The 24,021-nt window shown below is 42.1% G+C and overlaps 2 protein-coding genes across 5 annotated transcripts in view; both read left to right on the top strand.

Moving 5' to 3' along the window:
* The window catches only part of LOC143347146 (uncharacterized), a 35,904-nt gene extending 13,421 nt beyond the window's left edge, over positions 1-22,483 (top strand). Inside the window, exons 2-6 of the mRNA XM_076776075.1 lie at positions 14,852-15,184; positions 18,408-18,650; positions 19,707-19,976; positions 21,174-21,371; positions 21,697-22,483. Coding sequence (XP_076632190.1) covers positions 14,852-15,184; positions 18,408-18,650; positions 19,707-19,976; positions 21,174-21,371; positions 21,697-22,263 — 1,611 coding nt within the window. The 3' untranslated portion in view covers positions 22,264-22,483. The remainder of the gene's footprint in view (positions 1-14,851; positions 15,185-18,407; positions 18,651-19,706; positions 19,977-21,173; positions 21,372-21,696) is intronic.
* The window catches only part of Dtn (transmembrane protein 132C dtn), a 114,853-nt gene that overhangs the window by 32,075 nt on the left and 58,757 nt on the right, over positions 1-24,021 (top strand). The window lies entirely within an intron of this gene.

Raw genomic sequence — 24,021 nt, 5'->3', positions numbered from 1 at the left:
GTGAAAGCGCCCGGAACCACGGTCGTCGTACGATCAAGCCAGCGAAAAGGCGATAACGGACCTCGACGGATCGCCGAGGATGGTACGCGACCCCGAAAAAGACTCGAACGAGATGTGACTTAACGCTCGCAGAGCACCGGAGGAACCTAGAAAAGGGAGTCGTAACGCGTCGGTGCTGGTGAAGCACGATTCGCTGAGACAGCAGAAGGAAATCCTCGGCTTCCCAGTAACTGACAAGGACCCATGCTAGCTCGTTGTCAGCATCTTCTTCATCCACCGCGATCGTGTCCCTCTGTTTCCATTCTCCCCCTGTGTGAAACAAACCTGTAGGGCTACTGCTTGCTTTCGAGGTTCCACGGTAATGCTGATGGAGCGTTTGCCCGTCAATTAGACGCAATTTTGGCGGCAATTAGTAGAGATACCGTCGACTCAAGTATCCTCCGCCTTCTCGACGGCAAACGGGATTCCGGGATTCCGCGTTTTTATTCGCCGACGTCTCTATAGAGCTTCGTTAGATTCATTCTCTATTCTGTCTGTGCTTCCCGATAGCCCAAACGTTGGTTCGCTTTACCGAACAACTAATTGCGTTTAATAGGAAGCAAAGAGTCTCCGACGTGGAAGAAGTTTCCAGTTTGTTTCGGTATAGCTTTAAGCGGTCGTCCAAGTCGTAACAAATTCGTTTGGGCGCGTTAGAAATTGTTTCGTTTCGTTGTAAACGGAACCCAATAACCGGGGTGTTAATGTTTCACTTTATCGAGCACATAAATTTAATAAGTATTGTCAAAAAATTGACGTACATCATTTGAAATCATTTTGTAATCTTTGGTACGATTGTAATGTTTTCGCGACTCACTGTAGCTACAGCTCCCTGCTCCATCTGTAGTCTGGTAGCTCGCAGCAGATGGGGGAGGTGGCCTTGAGCGTCGAGTCGATTTTCGACGCGACTGTAGCAAGCCCGCGGTCATCGAAACCGCAGATTCGTCGTCGACCTGGCGCTATCGCTGGCGCAGCGTTATGGACGAATAATATCCGTAGGTCACGCTGGCGATCTGGACGTACATCGCGATGAGTATAAATTGCGTTCAAACCGCAGTTATCCCGAATAGCTGGCCTCCGCTGGCTACGGATCGGCTCATAACTCGCAAGGGGGTTTCTGTACGTATGTACGTATATGCACGTATGTCGCGCGTGCACGCCCGGCACGAATAAACGCGCGAAGCGTGCAACGGCACGCGAGCAACACGCATTCCACGTACCGAAACCGGCTGCCGTAAAGCAAAATAACGAAAAATTGCGGCGGTCTCTTTTATGGAAACTTACGCGCGCGTCGACTCGACGGAAATAAATAACCTGTCCGTGTTTTGGAGCGCACTTCTCAGACCCGTGCATAAAATTTCTCACGCGCGTCCGTTCTTCCGCAAACTCCGGCCAACGTAGCGTTTTTCAAAGTAGCGAGCATAGCTTCACCTTATAATTTAACGGGTTTCGCGCATGGGTATGAAAACGGCTGTGAGGATACAGCGACTAAAATAATAGGTTCGCCTTGGTAATATTTTTCATTTTTTCAGTCAATGTTTACTCGCTTTCGTTGTAGAATAACCGTCGAAAACACTCTCCAAACACGAGCGTCGGTTGCTGAAAAATTAAATCAACTTTGAAGTTTACTAAACAGGCTCCCGTTATTGTTATTTTTGTAAAATAGTTGGCGTCACCTATGACTTTGCGATATTTTCATTTACGCCATCTTCTTACTCGTGAGAAGTCATACATTTCTTGCGTTCAACATTTTTGTCTTCGTTAGTTTTTGAGATACTTAAGGAATTGTGTTTAGGGATGGAAAGCATCACTTAACACTTTAACTGCAATGTCATCCATATATGGGTGACAGAACTTTTAACCACGGAACTAAAACAATTAATTCTCAAGTTGAAATGTAAACAAAAATAAATTTGAATGAATAAGCTTCGTAAATTTTAGTTACAAAATTAAGTACTACGACAGGTTTTAAGTTATATAATTTACAATTGTTCAAAATCGAAGTTTTGGTCTCGTAATCAATTTTAGGATTTTAGGCTGGCAGTCAACGTGTTAAACATGTATATTAGTGTATTAAGTTTCATAAAAATTGGAATATGACTCTCGGGTGATGTATTCCGATATCCTTTTGAATTCGCCACTTTTTTTTTAAGCATTGTCAAGTTCAGATTCGGAATTAGCGACCACGAAAACCTTGTTGTACCAAGTTTCGTCCGAATCCAAGGTATTCGAGGATTTCGATTCATCTCTCTATAAACGACGCGTACAGGATATGGATCATAATCGAGCCACCTTCGCCCGGGGGCTGTTAAAGCAGGTATAATTGAGAGTGCACCCTATCTGGTCTGTCCTAATCGGTGAGCGTTCGCGTTGGTCGCCATCCAAAAGCCATTCGTCTGCGTCGGTTTAATATCGTTTGCCGTCACTTTCGTATCCTACTTACGCGGCGATTATCGCCGCGGTAATGAAAATGTCCGACGGTCGTACCGGGGGGTGATTAACGCTCGAACGGAAATAAATCGTTGCTCGTGTTTCAAGTTCTTTTTTTTTTTATTGTTTCGTACGAGTAGCAACGTACGTATATCAATCGCGGTGTACCGGGGAGTCTCTTTGAAATTCCGCGCGCGATTCAGCTACCGGAATCCTCTTACCGTTGGCTCTGGCCATTGTTCGACGCGAAGCTCGGTTCGATCGCTTCCGGTCCCGGTCGTTGGAACGCCGAGAATTCCTGCATCGACTTAATAACGTCGGTGCGTGTCGATCTGTATTCAAATTGGTCGAAGGAAACGGCCGTCGGAGCTGTCCGTAACAACGAGCCCGAGTGGTCTCGGGTTCTGTTCGAGAATTACGTTTCTCGATTTCCTCGGGGCGTAACCGCGTTACACGCCCTGCACGCCTCCGCGCTGCGAGAAAATTGATCGAGCAATTACGCGAACGGGCTACTCCTGACCGTTTATCGGATTATCGGAGGTCGACGGCCCCGACTTACCTCGCTTCCGCTCGAAAATAATCGAAACGGAGATAGGACCGGCGCGAAATCGCATCGATCGCGACACGATTGAATCGCCCAGCATTTGCCAAGCCGATGTGCCAACCTTACCGTAAAACGTACGACCGTTCGACCGTATAAGCTGCCATTGGAACCGCGCGTTCTTGTCCGATGATCGATCACGGTTTCTGCCCTCCTATTACTACCCTGACTACGATAAAGTGTACGGCATTGCTGGAAATGATGTACGGGTCTTTGAGATTCGACGTCCCGCCAAATACGACGGTTATATCGCCGGAGAATCTATCGAGGGAATCTAGTTTTCAGCCCTAACCCTCGCTTTGGACCGTACTCGAATCGCACGATTTCGATTTCACGAAAAAAAATACGAAAACGAACTTCTTGAACAAAATTTTTCACTGTACTTATTTATTTATTTTCTCCTTGCCTAGTAAGCTTAGGATGACTTTCATTTTTTATGTTTACTTTTCCTGTATAGTCAGCTATAATTTACTAAATTTATTGCAAAAGATAACAAAACTGAAAATGAAAACGTAACGATCAATTTTAACTATAACTTTCACTTTGTTATTTTTGCAGATTTCTGTTGGTTACTTATTTAAATATACAGGCATGCTAATAGGGGTCAGTAGCCTGTATTATTAGAGGTTTGAAAGAGCGCATGTGAACTTTTTCCTTTATGAATCTTTTGTATCGTCGCTTGAAAAAGAGCTATAGCTTGTCCCAGTTTTCACAATCGCCGTATAAACTTCGATACAACTGGATCGTGAAAGTCTTCACCAGTACGCATTAGAAATCCTATAGATTTGGTGACAAGGTTTTAGAAAATTTTAGAAAAGATAAAAATACAATATCAACACAAATAACATTAGATCATAGATTCTGTTTACATGCATAACTTGAAATGGCATTTAGATATGTTAATAACAATTTTATTATAAAATATATAGTCGCCTTTGATAGAAATTGTCAAATTATTTTCTGCAATATATTTGAAGAGAATAAACGAATAATTGATTATGAAAAAATATCTAAAACCTTTTAAAAAAATAGACACTCATCGAAACGCTTCCTGCGTGAAATATTTTTCCATCTTCTATTTCCCTTAACGACTAAATAAACACGATAAATATTATGCAAATATAGATACCGGACAGAGAGCAATAAAAACAGCGTTTACGAATGAAAAAAAGAGTTGCTCGACCAACGGAACATTTTTTGAACGGAATTTCGGTGCGTCGTCGTCGCAATTAGGCGTCGTTAAAGCTTTTAAATTTAACTGATATAAAGAGGTATTGCATCGAATTTAACGTAGCGCGTACGGTGATAATTTTTATTTTTTTTTTTTTTAACGCATTGCAGGGGAACGTACGCGCGTACGACGAATCAGCTCGAGGGGTTAACGTAGTTACGGTCCATATGTATTCGTTCTGCCGTACATTCGTACCAAAATATACACGCTTGGGCTCTTAATGAAAAAAAAATAAAAAAAAAAAAAGGAAACGGGTAAATAAATAATGGCGCAGCTTGCGATTTTAACGGAAATAAACCATCCAAAACACGCTGCGACGACGTCTCCGCCATTTCGCCCGTTTAAGCGTTTTAAAACTGTCGCTCGCCTTCCTCTTATTGTTATCTCTCTCCCGACTTTATTGGTTCTTGAAATTAAACTTCGACATTGCGACGAGTTCGGCCGCGGCCGAGTTATCGTCGACGTTCTACTGTCCGTTTGCTCTAGCTAGCCCGTTTGTGCATCGTCTATAAGCATTTCGCACACCGTGCGACCGAGTTGATCGATGACGCGTCCCTCCAGCACGCCTCGTCGTCATTATCCCCTGTGTTCGTGTGCGCTCGACTTTCCAGGGATTATGAAGCGTACTTCGTAATCGAGCCGCGTCAAATTATCGACGATTTCGAACTCGCGGAAAAACGCTCTGTCCACAGCAATTGCATTTTTCATCGAGCTGCCACTTGTCGCTGTCGAGCGACAATACATAGAGCGTTTGAAAAAGGAAAAAAAGTCGAGGCTAAACTTCAGCGACACGTACGCTCTCGTCGAAACGAACGAAGATCGTATCGAATATTATACACTTCCCCGTAAATAGGGGAAAACGTTTTGCCGCTGAAGGCGTTCCATAAATTCGAACGGTCAACGGTCGTGCCGCGAACATCGTAAGTTAAGCAACGTTGGGCGCGGTTGGTACCGGGATGGGTGATCGCTTGGGAAAACACCACAGTATTGTTGATTTTTATACTGTTCGTGTTGTTTGTACTTCTCTATCGGTTCTGTAATTGGCATCGATATAAAAAAAAATAAATTATATGCCCCCAGAATACGATTCCAATTTCTTTCCACGCAAGTTTCGTTTTATGGAGTTCGTGGCCAAGGTTTTCGCATTCGCGTCGATTCGTGAGCCTGAATGAACGGAACGAGGGTGCCGCGCGTCAACCACCCTCCGATTCTTTAATCAAAATCTGTCCTGCGCCGATGTTGGAACGACGGAAGGCACAGTTTCGTCACGCGGGGCGCGCAATTATCGTGAAAAAAAGCGTAAAAGGGTCCGACGGAAACCGGTCACGAGAGCGTTCGTTACGGTTTTATTTGTTTCGGCTGGGGCCAGAGGCGACGATCGATCCTCGACGGCGTCGCAGCCGCCGCCACCGCCGCCTTCCATCGCCTCTTTCTCTTGGTATGTATCTCGGTGACTTCGACTCGCTTCTACACCTACACCAACCTAATCGATACTCGACCCGACTCGTCTCGATTCGACCCGTACTCTCTTTCCCGCTCAAAGGACGCTAAGACGACGACGGCCGTCGGGGTTCTTCGTCGAGCTTTTGTGTCGCGGACGCGATCTAATCGATCGATCGCGCTTAGAACCGCACCAGAAGCTATGCTTGATTTCCTACCGTCGACCTTCCGGTTCCGTCCTCCCAAGACGCCACGTAATTATCGGACACAAACCGTACGGGGACGCTAAGGGGTAACGCCACCGAAACTCGATGTCTCTTTTTCCCCTTGATTTCTCGTTCCCTCCGCGGCCACGTTGATTCGTTTATCGAGATAGACTTTCCCCCGGTATTTTCCGCGTCGCTTCTATTTCCCCGCATCGTTCCCATCGGACTGGATTTTCACGACGCTGGTTCTCCGCGAGGCATTAAAACGGATCCCGTTGTTAAGCGAAAGGCTTTCTCGGACACCCGGCAGAAATTTCCTCCAAGAGTTTTCGAGCTATCTCACTCTCTCTTTCTCGCCCTTTCTGCTGCCTGGCGGACAATGTAAAACGATAATCTCGTTTCCCCGGCGTTGGATGTACGTCGGATGATCAAAGAAAACGGCGGAAAGTCGCGCTTTAAAGAGTAACGAAATTACAATTTGCAATTTCAACGGCCCCTGATGCATTCGCGGGATAGAAACGTGACGTTTAAATTAGGACGAAATCATTTGACGCGTTTTAATTTGTCGATGGCTACGGCGAGGCTCGGATAATTCCTGTCGACTTTGCTTCACGCTTTTGCTCGTTCGTTGGAGTCGTATTTATTTTATGTATCAATAAAATAAATAATTTCAATAATCGAATCTTTTAAATGAAATCCAAATAAAAACGAAAATCCTATTAAAATCGACTCTTCGATTTTTTGTCGATTCGTCAATTTTAATTGGACGACGCGATGGCGTGCCTTGAGATTGCGCGCGCGCGTCTCCGACTCCCTAATGTGTTATGAATTATGCACTGGAGGGTTAAGTCCCTTTTAGTCCCTCGGCTTATTTTGACGAGCCTCGCCCTCCTCTTGCATTATTATACTGTTCAAGTAGAATTACCAACGCCGCCCGCATTTCGTAGAGACACAGTTATTGCATAATTTCTCCGCGTGCACCCTCGCCTTGTCCCCTAAGCCTTTGAAGACGAGCACAGAGCGGTTTGCGCGAAACACGGGAACTCCGGGGATCGTTTCATCTACGCACCACGACACGCGTTCTCGCGCAACACCACAGGAAAAACTTTTACTTTTGAAAATCGGGAAACGCTTAATCCCCCTTCGTCCGAACGAAACGTGGCTGCCGTAGGAAATTACGACCTTGCACGATCCGCTGATCTGGGGGGACAAAATCAAAATTTCGCTCGTCGTTGATTGCCTCGAATTGTGTACTGCTAATGAGTCCCCAGATGCGAAATGAACAATTTCTCTTTCATTATTCGCGCGATCGATTTTGTCAGTAACAAGGTAAATGCAAAATGCAGTTTTGAGCGAAATTGTAAACGATTGTTTGGTACAAACAGCTTGGTCTTGAATTTTTTTAGTTTAAATTGACACAGTACTTATTTGGTAATATTGAAACTTGAGTATTATTTTTCGTTTTTAGTAAAACGAAGATGCGCACGATCACGTTTCATATACATGTGAAAGAAATATTAAAGATTCGTAATTTTCAGTAACTACGGTCGCTTTGGACGTACCCAGGGTAGATTTTTAATTATTAAAGACAGTCGAATGCAATCTAACGCGATACTTTTACATAATGAACGCGAAAGTACGGACGTAACTTCGTAAATGTTTCCTCGCGTTTGCCACGCAATTCAAGAAAACTTGTCTTTCTCGATTAAGAAGTTGAGACGAGGCGTTTAATTGAATTCCGTTAATGCAGAGTCGAGTTTCATCCTCTCGATGCTTCATCCAGAGGGTCGTTCAGTTTTCAACTCTTCCACGTGTTAATACGTCGATATGACGCCGCTAATTCCAGGCTTTCGTGCATCGACTCGCTTCCATTTTAGATTGCCATTTTTTTCCTGGCAAAATCATGAAATATTGCTAGTCGCGAATACTTTATTCTCAAGTATCGAAGCACAATAGTTTTGCACTTAGAAAGTTATGCTTTTCCTCGGTTCGTATCAAAATTCTTATTTTATTACGTTAATAATTCAATTTTATTAAATTAAAATATCCAGAATATTTACCTTTTCCATCGAGCGAGTTCTTGGAACTACGGCATGCATATGTAAAAATCTGACGGGATAAGGTCTGGTAAATGCAATCGTTGGGGTGAAATATCTCAACCGAGCTGCAATAATTTTTATCCCCTCGTTAAACATATACGTTTACTTCTTTTCTAAATATGAGCGATAGTCGTTTCTTTGATTACTTTTAATTTATCCAGTTTCGCACGGTAGTTTTCGTTATTAATCGTCTGGTCATGCAGTAAAAGTTTATAATTAACTTATTATACAACTTCGTAAATAAAAGCTTCGAACGACTAATAAAGGATGAGTGACTTTAGATCCGTTAGTTGTTGAATAAAAATTAGCACTTGAATTAAGGAATTAAATTATATTCCATCGTGAATGGTATGTTAAACTATAACATACTTGTGCATTTATTTACAATTTACTTAAAAATTGCTATACAAGGTGTTCTGACACTCTTGGGAAAAATAAGACGAAAATCAAGAATATCAATTTCTTGACTGAGGCTTCGTTAAAAAGTTATTAACAATTAAATTAAAAAATTTCAAATCGTTCTGAAAAAATTATTTTCGGTTGCAAGGGTCAATTACAATCATTTTTGGTTATTACACATACCCTCGAAATCCTACGCACTTTCGAGAAAAAAATTCCTTACCGAAAATCTAATCAGGTGCCTAAATTTTTCGTCGAAAAAAAAAAAAATTCAAATCGTTCTGGAAAAATTATTTTTGGTTGCGTGGGTCAATTACAATCATTTTTGGTGAATAGACATACCCCCCAATTCCTGCGCATTTTCGAGAAAAAAATTCAGAACAGGCGGAACTTTAAACGTTAACAACTTTTTAACGAAGCCTCAATCGACAAATTGGTATTCTTGATTTTCGTCTTATTTTGGCCTCTAGAATCTCCCATTAAAATTTTTCCCAGGGGTGGCCGAACATCCTGTATAATATGATAACTATTATTATTCAAAATTGACGAAAGCGAGCAAAATTTTACAGCGAAGTGTATGCATTTGTTATTTATTGGGGTCTGTCGCGTCTCGCCAGGCTGTTTCACGGGTATGTTAACCCTTTCACGAGAAGAGGTTGCTCGTTTCCTGCTTTACTGAAACAAATCCGTAGATCCGAATCGTCGTTTCAGGCTGTTGAACCGTCAGCGTCGCGTTTCTTTATTTCTGAACAAGGAATTATTGTTCCTGAAAACGTGCTCGCGAGGCTTATCTCGCGGCCGCGTGCACAAGTTGGCGTGACGGAAAATGGGTGGGTGCATCTATTTTCGTTCCCCGGTCACGTAACCACTATGCGGACGTGCATTACGCGTTGCAACTCGTGGGCATTCATCGGGGCTGCGACCTACACCTCGCGTCGCTGGCTCCTAACAACGAGTATTCTTAAACACTTACAACCGACTGATTAGAGTTGAATAATTGGTCAAGCCCGACGAGACGTTTAGGATTGAATGGTCGAGGCTGATTGAGATTGACCGATTAAGATTGAATGATTAGTGTGGAATTGGTCAACCTTGACTGGCGCTGATGCATTCTCTAGCACGTTGGTGACGCACACTGTCGTGGCTCTTGTTTAAAAATAAACAGAAAAATTTAGACGTTGAAAATTCGTATTTCATTTCACCCAGGTGAACGTTAACATTCCTGACGTATGAAAATCATAACTTGGTAACGTAAATGATAGATAGATATCAGTCATTCTATCGAAAGGCGTATAAAATCACGCGAGCGTGAATAGCTGACGCATAACGTATATTTATCTATTATATTAGTTTTAATAATTAGAGATTGTAACATTTAAAATGGGGTAAAATTATGTATACTTACTTATGTACATATACCCTGTAAAATCTAATTTTACTTGGTAGAATTCTCGTAAAACCTCAGAATTCCAATAACAACTAATTTTTAGTAAAAAATTCTTCCCGTCTACGTCGCTTTATTTTATTTGGTACGTAACGTCGTTAAATAAGTGAATAAAAAACGGAATGAAATATTCCTGAGTCGTTGCAGCGTGCATCGTCGTCGATTCAGTTTCGATCCATGGCTGTGCTACAAGTTCACTGATCGATCGATCGTTCCTTCCGCCAACTAAATATTTCTATGCTTCGTCGCGGTTTCCACGCACGATTTTCCTTCGCGTGCGGTAGAATTCTCCTTTCACGAACCCCATTACCCGAATGCTCTATCATTCAATCACTCCGCTATTGAAACGTACTATTATTCGAACATAGCATGTCATTGTAAAATATCTTTTCATTCGAACGCGAAAGGTAAATGACAACTTTCTTGACAGATACAGTAGATTATCCGAATTAAATGTCATACCTTCAAATTTAACTAAAATTCTATCCGAGTTATTCAGGTTTTCTTATTTTAATACAGAGTCCATTTTATGACATTAATTATGGAACGTGATATCGTTCAAACGATCTCTCGAATTTTCTTCGCGAACTCGACTCGTTCTATCTAGTTTTCCATTACAATTTTTGCATAATTGGGACTTTATATCATGAGTATAATACTGTTTTTCGCACGTTCTTAACGATACTAATGACTTCGTTTATTACGGTTGTATTTTTTAAAGCATAACATTTAAATAAAATGTAGAAATTTCTGCGGAAAATTTTGCATCGTGTTGGAAAAAGCATAAATTACGACAAAATTTAGAGTGGTGTTCAGAGTATATGTCGTATAATGTACAGAAAATTAGAAAAATGTTTTAAGTATAAAATGACCAATCTCGGTGAATCGATTGCTCCACAATCTATATATTTCCTTGACCGAACAGTCTCGTCTTCTTATTAAAAAGCAAATAAAATTGAGGTTCCACTGTATTTATAGCCGGTCGTTTTTAGTCGCCACTTCCGCGCCTAGTGACGTATTCCGCGATAAAAATTTCTTGACTCGACCTTTTGCGCGGCCTCGGTAATTTATGCCATGATAATCAAGGTAACGAATGCCCGGACGAATACAACTTGTACTTACCTGAAACTTCCCTCGGACGTTGACGATCTCCCCCTCGTGGTCGCTGTTTCGTTGAATATCTTCAATTAAAAAACTTCCTTTCGCGAGCAACGTTTCGTTTCGTAATATTCTTTCGCACGCGATCTTTCTTTTAATTGTTCCTACGACTAATTATCACGAACGATGAACTTTGGTCCCGTTTTGATCCCGATAATCTAAATTCCGCTATTTAGCATTTCGATACTAGCTTTCGCCATTTGATATTACTATTATCGTTAATTATCGAAAACCAGAGCTTCTCGACTCTGAAGTAAACGGTTTTGTATGGGTCCGAATAGACCCACTTTTGAATTGATCGGTAAATCGTCGGGTAGAAATCAACACGTGTCCCACAGGCACACGTTAAACTTATCCCCGCCGCAAACTGGCCGTGTATTTTCATTGCGAAACAGCGGTGGGTGGGAAATCACGAGTGAAAACTCGACTTTCAGCATATTCCTGTATTACTTGCGCGCGGTTCGGTGGAGGGACCGATGTGTGCGAGGCCGGAATAAAATTTGGCAGGCAAACAACTTCCTTTTTTGTGGAAAAATATCCACCGACTATACGCTAAAGGTGTAACCGACGTTGTCCCGTACAAATGTCCAGAGATTCTGGAACGTGAAAGCGACATTACCTATTACGGTAAACGGACACTTTTTGGCACGGACAAACTATGCATTTTGACAGAAGACCGAATCGTATATGTGTCATGGACAGATGTGGTTTTCTGGTTGATACGGTATATTAGATATTTATTGACCGTTCCTACATTCTCTAATCGTATCTAATATTATCGTTCTTTATCGCTAACTCGAGTCTTCCATTTTTGTTTCAGGTAAGCCACGTCAACTTAACATAGACGAATCCAGGGTTAGTTATCAAAAAAATGTTTCGTTACAGGTATTTATCATAACTATCGATTAATTAAGGTAGTAAACTAGTTGCAAACATTTTCTTTCTAACGAACACATACGTTCGATAGTCGTTATTTGGTCGGTGTGCAGTGTGTTAAAATAATCCACCATCTTTCTTCGACGGCCGATGCGCCGGATACGACGAATTCGCGACACATTCAGACCTCCGGCTCGGACCCCTGATTCGAATAATTTCTCCGAGTCGAAGAAAAGTCGAAAGGTCCGATATCGATAGGTTTGACGTGGCTGATTATTTTCCCGGCGTCCCGGGCATATTCAGCGTACGCTCGCCATTGGTTCCGGGGGGGTTGCAGCGATGCCAAGGCTATTCCCGAGGGATACTGGAATTGCTTCCGCTCGTATTCGAACTGGCTTTCGATATTCATGCCGGCGAAATGAAGGAACGAGAGTCCTATATCCCGCGCGGTGGCGTTGCGCGGCTCCGATGGATTTGTTCGCGTGCGGGGGTGTCCTTTTTCCGTGCTCGACGCCGACTGAAGTGCACTCGTTGCGATCGATCGATTGGAAACTATTCCCGGCCATTACGTCGGAGTAGTCATTGGAGGGAGAAAGACGACCTTACCGGTTTTCGAGGGAGACCAGATGAAGACGAGACGAGGAGCGGAGAAAATGTGCGCGGCAGAGGGTGGCGACCGTCCGCCCCCTTGGAACGAGTGATTCATTATGCGTCCGAACGGGATCTTTGCAAGTGCAACGACGATAATGTGCACGAGTCGACGGCGCGTACATTTCGATGGTAATTTAATCATCGAACCCGGTACCGTTCGATCGCACTTTATTAATACAGTATTGTCTCGCTGTAAGCACTCCCTCTATCCCCCTCTTCGTAGTTGCCGCGGCGACGTGGCAAACCATAAAATTCGCTCGAGATTTGGACGGCTCTCGCGTTTCAGAAAAGAAGACCGAGCCAATGTTTTTTCTCGCTCGAACGAAAGACGTTGCTGAATTTATGAACGAACGCGAAGAAGCCGAGAATTCGTTCGATGAGTAGAAATATGGCGAAGTGAAAAGACGTAGCTAACGTTTCGAAGGAATATATAAGCGACAATCTGAGACTTAAATTTAGCAAATGAATTGATGAGGTATATTAGTATTATAATTAATATTTATATGGTATTTAAAATATTTGAAGAATCCAGTGGTGGAGAATAGAATCGTTGCGAGTTTCATCCGTGTCAAGAGAAAACATTGACTCTCTTCTTTTTCGAAATATTGTATTACAATCGAAATCAGTGGAGGGGATGAATCAGATTGCTTATAACGAAACGGAAACGACGACTTATAACGAGACAATACAGTCACTCGGTACGTTTGGCGATATTGACTGACCCTTTCTCGAAAAGTGATATCGTACGACAATTGTCATCGTTGCAAATTCATCAAATTGCAGCGGAAAGGATTGTTGAATACCGATAGACGGTGACACGGTCACGATCATGGACTAATAACGGAGAGAAAAGGTTGCAGTTTGACGCGCCTCGAGGGTTGCGACTGTTTCGCCGTTGATTTCCTCAGTTTTTCACCACGATATTCCCTTTGATACGAGTTCCACGGCTTTTGAAGAGTAACAAGGGGAGGCCTCGGGACGTTGTGACGGAAACACAAAAGACTTCAGAATTGAAGGATTCCCGAGCACAATAAGACACTCCGTCTTTGGAATATACCGGCGCGGCGGTGAGATTGCGAAGCAAACCGAGGGTAGAATTCGCGTGAAATAGCGAACGAGATGGACGTCGACTGTCTGCCATGTTTTCCGCGACTTTAATTCTTCACATTTTCGTAATTCTGTTACGTTTAACGCGTGGACACGCCTACATGTGTGACGGTGACGTTTCGGTTAACGCGGCTGTATTTTTTAACTCACTACATTCGAACACGAACAACGCAAAAATCCAATGGGAATTTGAGAATATGCTCTCTGTAGAAAATGTCGCGTCGAGGTCCGCTGAAATAAATGCTTAGAATTTTTGGGAAAGTAGGAAACAAACTCTTAAGATTTAAAAATAAGAAATTTTTCGACGAAATTAAAAAATTTCAAATCGGTCTGGAAAAATTATGTTCGGCTGCGGGGATCAATTACAATCATTTTTGGCGGATAGACATACCCCCGGAATTCTACCCACTTTCGAGAAAAAAATTCATTATCGAAAATATAATGCGTGGCCAGAAATGGTTCCCCGAAATTTCATGCGTATCTTTAAAAAATCATAACTCCCGAACGGATTGGACGATCTCAATGTTTCAAAATGCAAACAACGCGTATTTTGATTAAGAATATTCATAAATTCCAAGAATGTTCGAAAAGTTGTTCCTTGACCTCGTTACGTAGACTGTAACTTATTTAACACCTTTACTTTTAACCTCAGTTTCCCCTATGTCCATCCATCAAAATAAATAGAGTTTACTCCGAAAAAGTAGTTTCCGTTCGAGATTGAAAATCGACAGGACCGTGTGCCCGGCGACGCTCGGTACTGCGGAAACGTCGAAAATGTAAGTGTCTAAAAGATAAATATCCGTTTCCCGGTTGGATCGACTCGTAAACCAATATTTGTTCATCCGGTAGCTTCATCTGCCCGAAGTATTTTTTTAACGATCGAGTAAATAATAAATACGCTTCTGGTTGATGTCCCGGTTCGTCTATCCGACTTAAGAAAAAGGCAACGGTCGAGACGAAGCAGCGAAATCGTTCCGAGTAAACGGAGTCAAAGGAACGCGATAAATAACGCTTTCGGCCGAAACTCTTGGGTTTCTAGGAAGTAGCTGTATACGGTCCATTTACTGCCCCCGAGAAAGTAAATTTTTGCGTAATTGAGATACACTTCCGGCGTCAAGACGGAAAACAGAGAAGTCCCTCTAAACACGCGTCTCAAAGGGCTGCTGCCTACAGTCGAAAACGATTCAATCCGGCGCTCGGAGAGACAAAACGGGCCTTTCTCCTCAAACATCAAAGCAACCTCGCTTGAAATTCCTACCACGGGTTGAAGCGAACTATGACAGTAACGACTCGCGTCGCGATCGTCGCTCGTTTCGAACTTTCTCGTCCAACGTCAAAAAAATGTCCGACATTTACTGCGCCGAGCAGATAAAGATTCCGCCGACGTTCCCGCATATTTTGAAACTCTACGCGAAAGCCGCCATTCGCACGCAACCGTACGATCTTCTGCGATGGACGTGCGCCTACTTTCGAGCCCTCGCGAAAGACGAACTTCCGCCGGTCAAAGTAAATAAACCTAACCAGTTTTCACCATTTTCTTCGACTCTGCTCTTCTACGGATTTATATATTTTATTTATTCGTAACTCGTCTGTTAAAACTCTAAATTAAGACCTTGCAACTAGCTCGTTAATATTAAAAAAAAAACTACGTTTGTAAATAGAAGTAGCACAGTATAACAAATAATATTTGGGACTGAAAATAAATGGAAAGAATTCATTAGAAACACAAGTTTCTTTCCATCTACATAGTGTATAGTGGATCACCATTATAGTGTACGAACTCATATATTCGACAAATAGATATTAAAGTCTTGAAGAAGGCTAGAGCAACCATGGCTGGAAGTCGAATAAGAAATAAAGGTTTATTTACTAGCCTTGCACCGAGCAACGCTAAGAAGGAACATAAATTATTCCTGACCTCTCATTTATTTCTGGATTGGCCAATCTTAGAAAGCTGAGTGTCCTGGTATCCTATAATTCTCTTATCCGAACAGTCTTATCTTTCTATTAATATACAGGGTGTTCGGTCACCCTTGGGAAAAACTTTAATGGGGGATTCTAGAGGCCAAAATAAGACGAAAATCAAGAATACACTTTCGAGAAAAGAATCGGGTGGGTGCCTAAATTTTTCGGCGAAAAAAAAAGTTTCAAATCGTTCTGAAAAAAATATTGTTAACTGTGGGGGTTAATTACAATCATTTTTGGTGAATAGACATACCCCTGAAATCCTACCCACTTTATAGAAAAAAATTCGAGAAGGTGTGAAATTTTTCGACAGAAAAAAAAAATTTCAAATCGTTCTGAAAAAAATATTGTTAGCTGTGGGGGTCAATTACAATCATTTTTGGTGAATAGACATACCCCCGAAATCCTACCCACTTTCTAGAAAAAAATTCGACAAGGTGTGAAATTTTTCGACGGAAAAAAAAAATTTTAAATCGTTCTGAAAAAAATATTGTTAGCTGTGGGGGTCAATTACAATCATTTTTGGTGAATAGACGAACCCCCGAAATCCTACGCATTTTCGAGAAAAAAATTCAGTACTGGCGGAACTTTAAACGTTAATAACTTTGTAACAATGCCTCCATCAATAAATTAGTATTCTTGATTTTCGTCTTATTTTGGCCTCTAGAATCCCCCATTAAAATTTTTCCCAGGGTTGGTCGAACACCCTGTATACGTTAGAGGTTCTACCGTAATCTTCGTTTCCCTGGTCGAAATCACTCGAAAGATTCGCCCGCGGCGGTGCGGTTAATTGGCCAAAATAGCCGGGGGAACAATTAAATCGGTTAATCAAGTCCGATCGCTGTGATTTAATCCAGTCTCGACCGTTGTCTCGTGTCGCCTTCGCGCAGAGTTTTTCCTTGGTTGCATCTCGATATATTATGAACGTCGTCCGTGACCGAACGCGAATAGAATGGAGCCAGGAGATTCAAACCTTGAACTATCGGATTCTTCTATTTTTCTAGTCGCACTCCCCGGGTTTTCCCGTCTACGAGACCTACGAAACAATAACCGTCGTCCGTGACCTGATCCAATGCGCGCCGGATTACACCGAGATATTGCTGCGATAATTTTTATACGCTATTTGCGCTTCTACATCAGGATTTGTACCACCCTCAAACGAACGATGTTGAATAAGCGGGCGTTAACCTACACAAGAAAAAAAAGAAAGAAATATTCATTTCAGAGACGTCCAGAGAATCCACCGTTCGGATTATGACCCCGCGTGGTTCAGTGTTTCTTTTCATAGAAAAAATTGTTTTTCTTATTATTATTTTTGTTATTTTCATTTTTATTCGTTACGAATACGAGAAAAAAGTACACGCGTCGTAGCAGAATAATGTATTTAAAGCTGAGGCACAGCTGCAAACATAAACTCAAAGTAATAACTAGGATTTTCATGCAAGTGTGAGAAATTATGAAAATTCACTGTAATTTTCGCAACCTTGGTATGTATTATTAAGTCTTCGACTAGGATTTAGTACTATTTCAGAAGGTAATTAACATTGAATGAAAACTTTCATTCGTTTGCTTGTAAGGAATCGTTAAAAATTTATGCGTAACGGGTGTTTTATACTTGAAAGCAAAGATTCTTCTTAAATTTATAATTTAAGAGTTGACTTTTGTTGGAAGGTAATTGCTCGTCCCTTACAGTATTTCTTTTACCGGTCTTTAATTAAACTTCAATATTTTCTTTTTTAATGGCAGTTAGAGAGATCATTCTTACTGCTGAGTTTAATTTAAAGATTATACATATAGAAGACTATTTCCAATTACTCTGTTTGAGGCAGAATCTGCTAGAATAGTTTTCTTGAAAGCACTCCATTTAATTATAATTTATTTCTTATGTTCGAATTGAAAAATTATTCAAACATTTGTTGAATATAACTGAAATCACGGTCGAAGTCGTTACAGTAATAAATATCAAGTTTGCGGAGACTGTAATGAATTTATGAAAGTTGCTAAAATAGTAGGAAAAGTTAAATGACGATTTGAAGATATAAAATCTTGGTGGTGCTTTCAAATGTAGAGTAGGTCGGAAGGGCTCGTATTTCTGTATGAAGGGAAATGTAACAGTAAGAGGATACGTAGGTAAATGAACCCTGGAATATTTTTATACGATGGTAAGAAATAGAATCTACGTCAAATGTAGTTTAAAGATAAGCTTTCAAATCGGATAACATCTGACGCTAATAGGACAACTCCAAAAAATCCAGCCGTACCTTTCCAAATATAGATTATTTATATATCCTTAACTTCTTGAACAATTTTAAGCTACAATTTACACTGATTAGTTTGCAAGTTTGCACGGTAGAAATAAGCTTCACACGAGGTATCAAATGCTCAATAATGATAAAAGAAATCTATAAGAAAATATCAAATGAACCCTCCTCAGAGGGTTAGGTAATGGATCCGATTTTATTTTTAAAGGAACTTCAGTGACGTATCATTCAGTCAATTTTTATTATTATAGCTTGAAAAAAATTGTGAATATTCATGAAACATAAATATCAATATGTACGCAAAATGTTGAAATTAAGAAACGTATACTTCTTTTTGTAAAAAAATCCCTAAAAGGATCAACAAGATGAGACTCTAGACTAGAATACTCCCTTAATACCGTCGATTATTTTATCGAGGCGGCTACTTCAGCGTCCGTGACCTAACCGTATGGAAATAATCGAAGGCTGACCGTGAACAGTGACCACGTTCGGTATTTTCTTAGGAAAGATTGGAGTATCCACCGTTCAGCCACCCGTCAGGTATCACGCCCGGTTACCTGAGGACCCTTTTGAATATGTTTGGCCCCGTGGAGAAAATCTGCCTAAGCACCCTGCTAGAGACATGGCAAGGCATCGCTCTTTCCGAGTCCACCCTCTACCAGATCCTCCTCGTAGGCAAATTTTTACCCGAGAGAGAGTGTCACTTTTACAAATTCCTCGCGATCGCTTGCGGATTCTTGGGCAAGGTAAGTCGTCTGGGGCTGAAAATAGAAACCCGCTCACGACATTCTCTCATGAAATACCTAAAATAGAGCGAGCTTCTAGGCTCTCTTTCTCTCTCGTGCATCATTCGCGCGTGATCTTCATCCTGCCTGCACGAACGATATTTTTAGACGAGTCGTTAATCGATTCCGTACTGGCGCTACGGGGCCATCGCGGAGCGTGATTGATGAAGAACTGTTTCTTCTTATCGTGCGGTGGCATTAACATAATCGGCGATGAACTAGGACGTTTTCTTTCGGTATGTAAAAACTGTTCGTCGCGGTCGGAACAACTCCGGCCGTAGGATCGTTTTGCCGCGTGAATTTTATTTTATTCTTCGAAACAAAATTATTTCTTGTTTATCTCTCGACATTCTGTGCAAGTATTCGGGATTCAGACGATTTTACGCCGTAATTTTTTTTTTAACTACGGTCGTTGTCTCTTTGCTCGCCCTCTTTGCGCGAGCCTCGTACGTTTTTCAATTAAAAAAAATCTTTCGGATTACCGGTTACCGGCGATATTCGATCCTCGTTGAGCGGACTTTCGAGTCAAAATTGCCCTGACCCACATGTGGGCCAGCGAACAGCGAACGTGTTAAAACACTGTCCCGCCAGTTGATCTATAAAAAGTTGATCCCGCTAGGGAGAAAGGATTCGTCGAGATTGCCGTGTAACGGATGAAAACGGCTCGTCCATTGTGTACATTCTCGGGCACAAATTTCCGTACAACCGGATTTACAACGGCCCCGAAACGGAACAAAATATTCCCGGGATCGTTAATCGATTATTTTTTTTATATTTTTTCATCGGTCGGTGGAACATTTTGGCCAGCGAATTGTTCGCGCGCTCTGGTTACCGATTCAAAGATCTATAATTGGCGGAATGTTCCTGCGGCGGGTGCGTATTGAATTCATGGACTTTAATACCATTTAATACAATGGAATAGTCTTTACCACGTTCGAATTAAATTAATCATCCGCCATTGTTGCCGAGTCTACGATTTCGCGGCGAATTGACCAACGCGCTCTTTGTGCCGCGCAGAATCTGCTCGAAACGGCGATATACGTGTGCGAATTGCTGACGGAAGAGCCAGAAGGCGGATCGGCGATGATACCTTTGCCCATCTTCCTCCGTTTGTACGGGTATTTGGCGGAGCTTGACTGTAGCGGCGTTGTTCCTCCCACCGTGTGCCAGTCAGAGGACGCGGAAGAGCTTTTTCGTCCCTGCGGGCCGATTTCCGCTTCCGATGAGTCCTCCAGCACGTTCGACTCCAGATTGTATCGTGTACCCACCGCAACCACCGCGGAAGAGGTAAACCCGTTTCTCACAAAATCTCGAAAATGTCGACAGATTCTTTCGACGGTGGTCCGTTCAGTTTAGAGAGAATACAGGATGTCGCACAGGTTTCCGTACAAACTTTCTCAGCGTGTGTTTCACGCTCGAAGGTAACATGAAAGTGTCGTAAACGTATAATGGCGACCGAAAGTTTTTAACCGCTCGAATTCTCGTCTAGGATGGTTCGAGGTTAGGTGGGTTAACCTTTAGACTAAATATTGTACCGTCTTTTGAAGATTTACGTGATTACTGACTTGATTTGTCAAAAGACGTTTAGAAAATCTAATTATAGTAACTTTCTCGCTAATGAAGATAACTTGGGAGTAGATAATATCCATTTTGTTGATCCGAGTAAAGCGTCCATGTTTTAGAACCCTTTGTCCTTGCTTTTCGTGTTTTGTTTTTTTTCAATAAAAATGGAGGATTATAATGTTTTTGAAATTTGAATGTAACACATTTTATAACAGCGATTTTTACCATTTTATCGTTCGTCTTGGAGCCACGGTGTGCAATATACGTATAACTGTTACCGCGTTTGTAAAAATAAATCGACTAAAGAGCGTTGACTTCATTTAGTTTCCTCGCCACGATATGAAAGGCCATTTGAAATGGAAATAGAAAGGTTTCTCTCGAGAAGAACCGGAGTAAATTCGGCATTTGTCGAGTTAATACTAACTTTTGGCTGATGCTATATCACGGACCACACACCGAGAGATTATCGACTGCGTCAGCAGCTTATTCGTGGAAGCGAGTCATTTTTCGGGCCGTTCGCGATTAAATGGGAAAGGTTGCGAACGCGAACGCTCTCTCGCTCCCTTTGCCTCTCTCGACGATAGTCAAATATAATTTTGTTAATAACGCACCGATGCAAATGGAATCGAAACGGCTTTGCCGGGAAATTACTCGAACGCGCTGTTTCAATCCTCGAAAATCGGCCAGTAACTGCGAGAACCGTGTTTGGCGTGAAATTTACAGAACGCCGTGTTACGATTGCGCGGCGCGTTTCAGCGGGACGATCGTTGGGTCAACTCTGTCCGAATTGATCGAACCCGTTCGTTTCGACGGGAGCGAGGGAGGGACACGATTTATCGTTGTCTGGCAATTAATACCCGTTTTCGGGCTGCTTCTGTCACCGGGGTAAACGCGTAATTTTCAATCGAACCCCTCGTTCAGGAAGAAGACACACACATGGATGTTTGCGAGCCGGCTCCGAGCGAAAGTCGATCTTCCGACAACCTCCAGACCCTGAAGGATTACCATGCCGACGCGAGACGGTCTGAAATTGATGAAATGCATCAGGAGCAGACAGTTTCTCTGGAGGGGGTCACGATTCACCCGATGGATCATCGGGAACACGAACCGAATAGCGAGGTTCGTAAATAACCGAAAGATGAAATATTCGGTGCGACCCGTCGGGATGAAAAATGCTGCCCTTTCGACGCAAGTTACGCTGCTTAATTATTCCCCGGGCGGCGGCGGAAAATACACAACACCGATCGAATATCTAATTTTCGCGGAAAAACCGTCCGCGAGAACCCTTTAATTTCCCAGCCGGAAACGAGTTTGGCGTTTATTTGCTCGTCGTTCGTTCGACGCGTTCGATCGCCGAATTATTTTTCGAATTGTTTACCCCCGCGGAGGATCGGAAGAAATTAATCGTGCTCTCGCGACGCGGCGCTAAATATTTCCGTAACAGCTCACGGACGGACGGCAGCTCGAAGGATCGCCCGATCAAGGTCTCGATCGTCTGGACGTCGATCAGGATTACTTTCCCGACTTCCATCCGGACGACTTCGATAGCAATATCTACGGCGGCTCTTCCTCGGACTTCGCCGCGGAGGAGGACGAGAAAGAAACGTCGTTCGAGGAAGTGGACGATTACGAACCCGTCGGGCTAGAGGACATTCTTCATGGCATTTGCGAGTGCCTCGAGCCGGTCCGTGAATCCCCTCGCGAGCCGACGCCCCCGCCTCCAGACCCCGTCGATGAGTTTCTCGATAGAATGAAAAACGAGGTGGAGGAAGGTCGACTGGAGACGGTTTTTCATGTGTCGGGAATCGGTCCAACGGTATCGAGGGATCGCGTTACAGCGGTTGGACTCTGGTTGGCGGACTGTGCTCGCCAACAGGAAGGGTTGGTCGGTCCCCGAAATATCCGGCATTTTCTCTGCCCCGATCTTCAGGATCCCGATCCACAGGACTGGGACGAAGTCTACAATATTTGTAGTAACGTCGAAGACTGTCGAGACGTATCAACGACTTGATCATAGAACTAAGATTGCCCTTTGATAGTTGGCGTTCGAAAGTTCTGAGCACCCTTCGGATCTATACAGATCGAATCACCTAACTTTACCGCCTTTAAACGGCTCTTACATCAATTGTTGTGTACAAAGTGCCTCTAAACTGGTAGCAAAACCTAAAATGGGCTTATAGTAGTAACGATAACGCGCCTTAAAGGCTCGAGAATAGTAAGAAGAAAAGTCGTAAAAGTATAGGATACTCTACGAATCTTCAATATTGATTTACTCTTCTACACTTTACGTTTCGACTTATTTTTGTGTAATATAAATAAAATGTCTAAATTATACGATTCGTAACAAGCTGGACAAAGGTATTTTTGTTTCTCAAATCCATTTTTAATAAAGGTACAAGTTGTTATCGGCGTGGAAACAGATTTTGAAAATTTAAACGTTTCCGACGTATACCTCTGTTACATACGTTCAATCCTGGTTTTCCGTATTAATTTGTCAACTAGGAGACAAAGCTAATTAATCCTTTGAGTAGTACGAACGTTCATGTACATCATATCGTACGCGTATGGTAATAATATAATATACGTTTTGAACGTTGCGTCAAAGGAATATTGTCGTTGATTAACATTTGGCCTTAACATTTTTGTACGGTTACCGTGTACCTAGTCGTTTGTATGTTGCTCGTGCATAGTTATTAATCTTGTGAAAATTATAAATCTGCGCTACAAATACTCACTGGCACAGGGGTCGCGAATCTTTTAGTTTATTGCAAAAGTATGCGCGGTTCGAAAACAAAATTATTCGACCCGAAATGTGCCGCTTCTTCTTCAGGAATGAATTATGACATTATTCTTGTCGAAACTGGGCGTGCAACTGTATTCCCAGCACCGAACTGGATTTACATAGATTCAATGTATGCAGACTTGACAGAAGCAATGAAGTTGGCAAACTTTGTACAGGTGGTGGTGTGCTAATAGCTATTCGCAAGTCTCTTTTTAGTATGCCGCGCGTTGTACGGTAAATTTAATTATGTTAATCGTATGAACATACTCATTGATGATTTCAACGACTTTGCGCAACCCTTATCTGGGTACATTCAATACACGAACTCAAACGCATTGTACTTCGTGTTTTTCAATAACGATTATTACTATTTCTTTTCATTTAGTTTTTAGTTTTTACCGTTTACCAGCGACTTCCATTATCGAATCACAAAAATATTCTTTCATATTCTTTCTCATATACTATTTTATGCATTTAATACGTTGGATAAAATCATACATTCGACAATATTCGTTTGAATTTATTTAAAAGGAATCTTAGAAAAGAGGGTACAATATTTTATTAATTTCACTGCTATTTGTATCGTAAAGTTAAATAATTTGGTAAACGAGCTGTTCAAAAATGAAGATAATGTTAAATATGAAATAATATTAGGAAGGTATATTCTGTTAACCGAATAACGGTGTCCCCCTGTCGGTACGTATAATGGAAATTAGGTTGTATATAATCAATAGAACGCGTTACCTCGAAAACCAGAAAAGTGTAGTTTGCGGGTTAGTACAACACGGGCCACCGTGTTGAACACTACAAACGATGTACGTGCACTGAGATCTAACTTGTGATCGGTAGCCCATATAAATTCAACGTATCCGTGTTTCTACCTGGGAACATGACGCGTGAAGGGACACGTGTTGCTGGGATCTGTGTATTTATTAGAAGCCCGATACGAGCCCCTTGCCCTTGCTTATCAATTATTTAAACTACGTA

Source organism: Colletes latitarsis, chromosome 10 (genome assembly GCF_051014445.1).
Source record: "Colletes latitarsis isolate SP2378_abdomen chromosome 10, iyColLati1, whole genome shotgun sequence".
In the NCBI taxonomy this organism is placed as follows: Eukaryota; Metazoa; Arthropoda; class Insecta; order Hymenoptera; family Colletidae; genus Colletes; species Colletes latitarsis.
The sequence above is the reverse complement of the archived record's forward strand: the minus strand, read 5'-3'. Positions and strand labels throughout refer to the sequence as shown.